Source organism: Colobus angolensis, unplaced genomic scaffold (assembly GCF_000951035.1).
Source record: "Colobus angolensis palliatus isolate OR3802 unplaced genomic scaffold, Cang.pa_1.0 Scaffold190, whole genome shotgun sequence".
Taxonomy (NCBI): domain Eukaryota; kingdom Metazoa; phylum Chordata; class Mammalia; order Primates; family Cercopithecidae; genus Colobus; species Colobus angolensis.
In genome coordinates, this window is record NW_012115044.1 from 8201560 (window position 1) to 8210130 (window position 8571).

Here is an 8571-nt window from a genome sequence, read left to right on the forward strand (position 1 = left end):
TAAAGTATAATAATAAAAAAAAAAAGAAGCTTTTAGGCTGAAGCGACAGGATTTTCTATATGTAGGATTATGTTATCTACAGAGACAGTTTGACTTCCTCTCTTCCTATTTGAATACCCTTTATTTCTTTCTCTTGCCTGACTTCCCTGGCCAGAACTCCCAATACTATGTTGAATAGGAGTGGTGAGAGAGGGCATCCTTGTCTTTTGCTGGTTTTCAAGGGGAATGCTTCCTGCTTTTGCTCATTCAGTATGATATTGACTGTGGGTTTGTTCTAAATGTCTCTTATTATTTTGAGTTATGTTCCATCACTACCTAGCTTATTGAGAGTTTTTAACATTAAGAGATGTTGAATTTTATCAAAGGACTTTTCTGCATCTATTAAGATAATCCTGTGGTTTTTGTCTTTAGTTCTATTTACATGATGAATTACGTTTGTTGATTTGAATATGTTGTTACCAGCCTTGCATCCTGGGGATGAAGCCAGCTTGATCGTGGTAGATAAACTTTTTGATGTGCTGTTGGACTTGGTTTGCCAGTATTTTATTGAGGAGTTTTGCATTGATGTTCATCAGGATATTGGCCTGAAGTTTCTTTTTTAGTTGTGTCTCTGCCAGGCTTTGGTATCAGGATGATGCTGGCTTCACAAAATAATTGACGCAGGAATCCTTCCTTTTAATTTGTTTGGAATAGTTTGAGAATAAATGGTACCAGCTCCTCTTTGTACCTTTGGTGGAATTCAGCGGTAAATCTCTCTGCTCCTGGGCTTTTTTTTTGGTTTGTAGGCTATTTATTACTGCCTCAGTTTCAGAACTCATTATTTGTCTATTCAGGGGTTTAACTTCTTCCTGGTTCAGTCTTGGGAGAGTGTATGTGTTCAGGAATTTATCCATTTCCTCTGGATTTTCAAATTTATTTGCATAGTATGCAAATAAATTATTGCAAATAAACTAATTTATTTGGTTATAGTATTGTCTGATAGTTGTTTGCATTTCTGTGGGGTCAGTGGTGATATCCCCTTTATCATTTTTTATTGTATCAATTTGATTCTTCCCTCTTTATTAGTCTAGCTAGCGGTCTATTTCACTATTCTTTCAAAAAACCAACTCCTGGATTTGCTGACATTTTAAAAGTGTTTTTCATGTCTCTATCACCTTCAGTTCTGCTCTGATCTTGGTTATTTCTTGTCTTCTGTTATTTTGGGGGGTTTGTTTGCTCTTGGTTCTCTAGTTGTGATATTATAGTGTCGATTTGAGATCTTTCTGGCTTTTCGATGTGGACATTTAATTCTATAAATTTCCCCTTAACACTGTTTTTCTGTGTCCCAGAGATTCTGGTGTATTGTTTCTTTTTTCTCACTGGTTTCACAGAACTTCTTGATTTCTGCCTTAATTTCATTACCCAGGAGTCATTCAGGAGCATATTGTTGCATTTCCATTTAGTTGGGTGGGTTTGACTGTGTTTCTTAATCTTGAGTTCTAATTTAATTGCTCCGTGGTCTGAGAGACTGTTACGATTTTAGTTCTTTTGCATTTACTGAGGAGTGTTCTACTTCCAATTATATGATCAATTTTAAAGTAAGTTCCATGTGGTGCTGAGAAGAATGCATATTCTGTTGTTTTGGGATGGAGAGTTCTGTAGATATCCAGTCCACTTAAGCCAGAGGTGAGTTTGAGTCCTGAAGATTCTTGTCAACCTTCCGTCTCAATGATCTATATTGACAGTGAAGTATTAAAGTCTCCTGTTATTATTGTGTGGGAGTCTAAATCTTTTTGTAGGTTTCTAAGAACTTGTTTTATGAATCTCGTTGCCCTTGAAGTGAGGCATAGAAATTTAGGATAGTTATCTCTTCTTGTTGTGTTGAACTTTTTACCATTATGTAATGTCCTTCTTTGTCTTTTTTCATCTTTGTTGGTTTAAAGTCTGTCTTGTCAGAAACTAGGATTGCAACCCCTGCTTTTTTCTGCTTTTTATTTGCTTGGTAGATTTTCCCTCACCCTTTTATTTTGAGCCTATGTGTGTCCCTGCATGTGAGATGGGTCGCTTGAATACAGCACACCTATTGGTCTTGATTCTTTACCAGCTTGCCATTCTGTGTCTTTTAATTGGGGCATTTAGCTCATTTACATTTAAGGTTTATATTGTTATGTGTGAATTTGATCCTGTCATCATGATGCTAACTGGTTATTTTGCAGACTCGTTGATGTAGTTGCTTTATAGCGTCATTGGTCTTTGTCCTTCAGTGTGGTTTTGTAGTGGCTGGTAACGGTTTTTTGTTTGTTTGTTTGAATGCTTGTTTGTTTTCATATTTAGTGCTTCCTTTAGGAGCTCTCGCAAGGTGGGCCTGGTGGTGACAAATTCTCTCAGCATTTGCTTGTCTGAAAAGGATTTTATTTCTCCTTCACTTATGAAGCTTTGTTTGGCCATGTATGAAATTCTGGGTTGGGTATTCTTTCTTTAAGAATGTTAAATATTGACCCTTAATCTTTTTTGGCTTGTAGGGTTTCTGCTGTTAGTCTGATGGGCTTCCTTTTGTAGGTTACCTGGCCTTTCTCTCTGGCTGCCCTTAACATTTTTTCTTTCATTTCAACCTTACAGAATCTGATATTATGTGCCTTGGGGTTGATCTTCTTATGGAGTATCTTACTGGGGTTTTCTGGATTTCCTGAATTTGAATGTGGGCCTCTCCTACTAGGTTAGGAAAGTTCTTGTGGATGATATCTTGAAGTATGTTTTCCAACTTGGCCCTATTCTCCCTGTCTTTTTCAGGTACTTCAATCAGTCAGAAGTTTGGTCTTTTTACATAACCCCATAAGTCCTGGAGGTTTTGTTCATTCCTTTTCATTCATTTTTTTTTTTTTTTCCTCTAATCTTGTCTGCCTGTCTTGTTTCACCACGATGGTCTTCAAGCTCTGAAATTCTTTCCTCTGCTTGGTCTATTCGGCTATCAATAATTGTGGGTGCACTGTGAAGTTCTCATGTTGTGTTTTTCAGGTCCATCAGGTCATTTATGTTCCTCTCTAAACTGGTTATTCTGGTTAACAGCTCCTGTGATGTTTTATCATGGTTGTTAACTTCTTTGCATTGGGTTAGAATATGCTCCTGTAGCTCAGTGAAGTTCAATATTACCCACCTTCTGAAGCCTACTTCTGTCAATTCATTCATCTCAGCCTCTGCCCAGTTCTGTGCCCTTGCCAAAGAGGTGTTGCAATAATTTGGAGGAGGAGAAGCACTCTGCTTTTTGAGTGTTCAGTGTTTTTTCATTGATTTTTTCTCATCTTTATGAGTTTATCTAGCCTTGAACCTTGAGGCTGCTGACCTTTGGGTGGGGTTTTTGTGGGGACATTTTTGTTAATGTTGTTGCTCCTTTCTATTTGTTATTCTTCTAACGGTCAGGCCCCTCTTCTGGTTTGTTGGGGGTCCACTCCAGACCCTATTTGCCTGGGTCCCTCCCATACCTGAAGGTGTCACCAGTGGAGGCTGCAGAACAGCAAAGATGGCTGCCTGCTCCTTTCTCTGGGAGCTCCATCCCAGAGGGGCACCAACCTCATACCTCATTCCTGTACTTACGAATGGTCCTAAATAAGGTATCTGGCGACCCTTATTGGGGGGGTCTCACCCAGTCAGGAGGCATGGGATCAATAATTCACTTAACAAAGCACTCCAGCTGGCCTTTGGCAGAGGGGGTGTACTGTGGTGGGGGGAATCCCACTCATCTGCACTTCCCAGGTTCTGCTGAGCCACTGGGGTCAAGACTAAGTCCACTGACCCATGGAGACCATGGCTGCCCCTCCTGCAAGGGGCTCCGTCCCAGGGACACCAGAATTCTGTCTGTTCATCCCTAGCTGGAGTTTCTGAAATTCCTGCAGAAAGGCCCCATCCAGTGAGGAGGGATGGGTCAGGGTCCAGCCTAAAGGGGTAGTATGGCCATGATCCACCACAGCCGCTGTGCTACACTGTGGGGAATTCCTCTTGCGTCCAAACCGCTCATTCTTCCACCAGCAGGGAAAAAGTGGCAGACTGGAGCTGCAATTATGGCTGCCACCACTTCCCCCAGGACTCGGTCATCTTAGGCAGCAGGCAGCTGCAGTGATGGCAGCTGCCCCTCCCCTCAGGAACTTGGTAATCTTAGTCTCTAGCTGAGTGACCTCCGAGAATCTGCACAGCTCTGTGCTTGGGACCCAAGGTCCTGGTCGCATAGGCTCACAAAGGGGATCTCCTGATTTGCGGGTTGCACAGATTCATGGAAAAAGCATGGTTTTCTGGGTAGGGGAGCACACTCACCACTTTGCTTGGCTGGGAGTGGGAGCTCCCCTTGTTACTTGCAGCTCCCAGGTGGGCCTTTGTTCCACTCTGCTTTTCCTGGCTCTCTATGGGTTGTGCCAACTGCCTATTCAGTCCCAATGAGAGAACTTGGATACCTCAGTTGCCAGTGCAGGATTCACGTGCAGTTTTCGTTCTTCTCTGGCTGTTTTCATTCTTCTGGGTGTGAGCCTCTGGCCGCAGCTATTTCCAGTCAATCATCTTGGTCCCTCCACCCAAAAATACTTTTTTATAAAGAGTTATTCATTGAAGATTGAGTAAATGGATGAATGGATGGAAGGCTAAGGATATCTTCGATTATTTAGTGATAGTTAATATGGATATAGGAACAACATAATTTTTCCAAGGCTTACATATAATAGAAAAAAATCCTTCATTTATCATGTAGTGGTGATAGAAATAAGTTACAAATGACAGTGTAATTATTAAATACAATAAACTAAGTTGTATAAAGATGTTGGCTAATCATATAATAGAGTTAGCAATTACACAGCACAAGTGTTATTATATATTTTCCTTCATCTGTGGCAATCATTCTAAGTAATCCTATTGCTCTTTTTAGGGGGGGTTCAGTTAAAACCTGAGAATGTTTATCTAGTTGTTGTAACCACTACCCATCAGTTGGACATTGAATATAAGGTGAAACCTGCCTGATATAAAGCCTCTAGTTTATATTTAATAAGGATGAGGAAAAAAGTAGTTACTAGTTCAAGGAATAGTTTTAGTTCTGTCTCATTACTGAAACCTGCAGTTCTTACACTTTTCTTCTTAACCCTGGAAGTGACTATGTAATATTGAGGTTTGCTTTTTTTCTACTTGAACCTCTATATTTGTGTCTTCTTTAATGGGATTAGTGTTTTTTCCACTGTCCCTGTAATTCAGAAAGGATTATCTTAATCCTCTTTAAAGTGAGTTTCCTCTTTCTACCTAAGATTGAACTGAAAATTGATTCTTCATTGCCTTGAAACATGACCATCAAGTTATTTACTGTGCAACATTATTAAATATCCCTTGGCAACAGCAATTCTAGATTTTAGGTTTTAATCAAAATTTTCCGACATCATATAGGCTACACATTCATTATACTGTCAATTAATTATATTGTCGATAGTAATTGCTTGTGTAATAGCAGGGCTTTTAATTTTTTGAATGTAGTGTTCAGGGTACTTTGAATAATAGATGAAGTTTGGTTCAAAGAAACAGGCTGTTGAAAACTTCACCAAACCAGACCGAGAATATAAATTGGACACACTGGATGTTCACTTTTATTCTTTTTTTTTTTTTTTTGTGACATGGAGTCTCACTCTGTCGCCAGGCTGGAGTGCAGCGGTACAATCTCAACTCACTGCAACCTCTGTCTGCCGAGTTCAAGTGATTCTCCTGCCTCAGCCTCCTGAGTAGCTGGGACTACAGGTGCACACCACCACGCCTGGCTAATTTTTTGTATTTTTAGTAGAGATGGGCTTTCACCATGTTGGATAGGATGGTCTCGATCTCTTGACCTCATGATCCACCTGCCTTGGCCTCCCAAAGTGCTTGGATTACAGGCATGAGCCACTGCATCTGGCCTTTTTATTCTTATATGAAGAAGTACAAGACAATATCATATTGGAAATATGTCATTCACTTTTTTAAAAAAAAAATTATTGGTCTGTCTGACAAGAGATAACTATGAACTTATCCTCCTTTTTTGTAGAGTAACTAAAAAGCATGATTAGGCCAAACTAGAAGGAGTGATAATGTTGTGAATAGAGGACTCTGGTAAATTCCCATATTTCCTGTGTAGGAGTCATGGTTGCTCTCGCTATGTAACAGGTCCTAGAGCTAGTCAGAAAGCCCACTGTGAAGATGAGGACAGAACAGTAAAACTAAGGGAAGAGTACAGTGAATCTCTGACTTTATAAGTTTTCTTTTTACTGCTTAGATGTCAAACATCTGAATAAAAACCGAATAATTTATCATCTCATGTAGACATAGCTGCCACTTCTCTGTGAACTCTAAAATTTATGTATTTGAAGCAAATATGATCTTTATGTATTTGAAGCAAATATTACATTTATGAAATATGATAATATGAAATTCATGTATTTGAAGCAAATATGATCTTAAAAATAGAAAACCATGTAGTTTAGTGGAAAGATGTTAATTTTGTAACCAAACAGGAAAGGATATCAATCCCGGTTTTGCCGCTTATTAGCTATAAGTCTTAGGCAAATGAACAAAAAAATTCAGCCACAGTTTCATTTTTGTGTAACAGAAATACGTATCTGTCTTGCTGTTTTCAGAATTAGAAACAATGTATATTAATGCCCATATAGGCACTTATTAGTAGTGCTTATTATCATTATTGTTTTTAATGCTATAATATTGTTATTTATCCTGTACTCTCAATGAATAACTACATTGAGTATATAGTACATTTTATTATTTATATTGCTATCACTACATGATACATGTAAGGAAAATATAATGCTGACCAAATAAAAAATTTAGATATTTTAATTACGATTTTCTTTCTTTCAGAATTACTTACTGTCATCTACCTTTCCAGAGTAAATGGCTTTATGTTGGAACAGAAAGAGGAAATACACATATTGTAAATATTGAATCTTTCATTCTTTCTGGATACGTTATCATGTGGAACAAGGCAATTGAACTGTAAGTTTGAACTTGGATATCACTTTATTGGCTTAAGTACTTCATATAGTTATGTAACATATAGGTCAAATGACAGTTAATTGATATACATCTATTACTAATTTATAATGAATTTGAGTGAAAAGTTCAGTAAAATAACTTAAAGCCATAAAAGATTTTAAAAATACATATTACAATATTTTAGGCTTTCCAAATACCATAAATAATTAAGGTTTATGTCTAAAAATTTGATGACAAAATAGTAAGGCTTACTCTGCAAGTTATACATGGAAATCTCACTTCACTATAATCAAGCTTAATATAGCCACTTTCAGTGAGAATGAATTGTGTTATGTAAAAATAATCATGATCACTGCATATGATTTTAATGCTTATAGCTTATTCTTTACTTGCCTCATTAAAATATTGTTCTGGGCTCAAATATCTTTTAGGTTATGTTATATATAGTTTTTTTGGGTATATGATTGATAGCAATTACCACTTTGGCTTTGGCACTGATATTTAAGTTTCTGTACATGTAAAATGTGAAATTCTCCAAATATCAAACTGTGGAATTTCAAGCCATCTGTATCAGACCACTTTGCATTGCTATAAAGGAATCCCTGTGACAGGATAATTTATATAGAAAAGAGGTTCAATTGGCTTATGGTTCTACAAGCTTTACAGGAAGCATGGTGCTGGCATCTGCTTAGCTTCCAGCATGACCTCAGGAAGCTTACAATCATGGCAGAAGTTAGGAGCAGGCATGTCACATAGTGAAAGCAGGAGCAACAGGAGGAGTTGGGGAGAGGTGCTACACACTTTAAAATAACAAGATCTCACAAGAATTCATTCACTACTGCAAGAACTCACTTACTATGGCAAGAACTCACTATTACAAGAAGAGCCCTAAGGGAATGGTGGTAAACCATTCAAGAGAAATCCACTTCCCATGATCAAAGTACCTCCCACTAGGCCCCACCTTCAGCATTAGGGATTACAGTTCAACATGAGCTTTGGGCAGGGACAAATATCCAAACTATATCACCATCTATTTGTAGTATATACATAAACAATTCTTCTACTATAATTATTAATCAGAAAAACAACTTTTATTTAATACATGTTTATGCTCTGTACATATTAGGTCCTTGATAAGATGTTTGACTTGAAGCTGGCTCATTTTCTGCCTCATATATAGTCTTTAAGTTACAAAATTATTCTGCAAAATTCTGATTAAAACAGCCTGTTTTTGTGAAACTTGATTCTGGAAATAAATCTTTTACCTAGTCTTAATGTTTCAATATACATGTATATTGCTTCATAAGGAAGGTTGTTACAAGTTATACTCTTGTCATGATACTCCTTTTGTATTATGTCTGAATGGATCTTTTATTAATGATAATTCTTTCTCCCTCATTAGATTAGGAACTGCTCCATTTTTTTTAATTGTTCTTTTCTTGTTCTTAATACTTGGCTTATTTCTGTGCTTTCCAAAGTAGATACTAAATGATTGATGACATTATTGAAGCAGTAGTATGATAAATTGTTACCTACACACTAATATTGACTTACAGCTTTCACTTAGGTTTTCAAGATAATTGGTTTGAG

At 37.5% G+C, this 8571-nt stretch overlaps 1 protein-coding gene across 1 annotated transcript in view; it reads left to right on the forward strand.

The window, feature by feature from the left end:
- LOC105510749 (syntaxin-binding protein 5-like) overlaps window positions 1-8571 on the forward strand; it is a 314922-nt gene that overhangs the window by 161034 nt on the left and 145317 nt on the right. The window contains exon 6 of the mRNA XM_011940656.1: window positions 6847-6981. Within this exon, the coding sequence (XP_011796046.1) occupies window positions 6847-6981 (135 nt within the window). The remainder of the gene's footprint in view (window positions 1-6846; window positions 6982-8571) is intronic.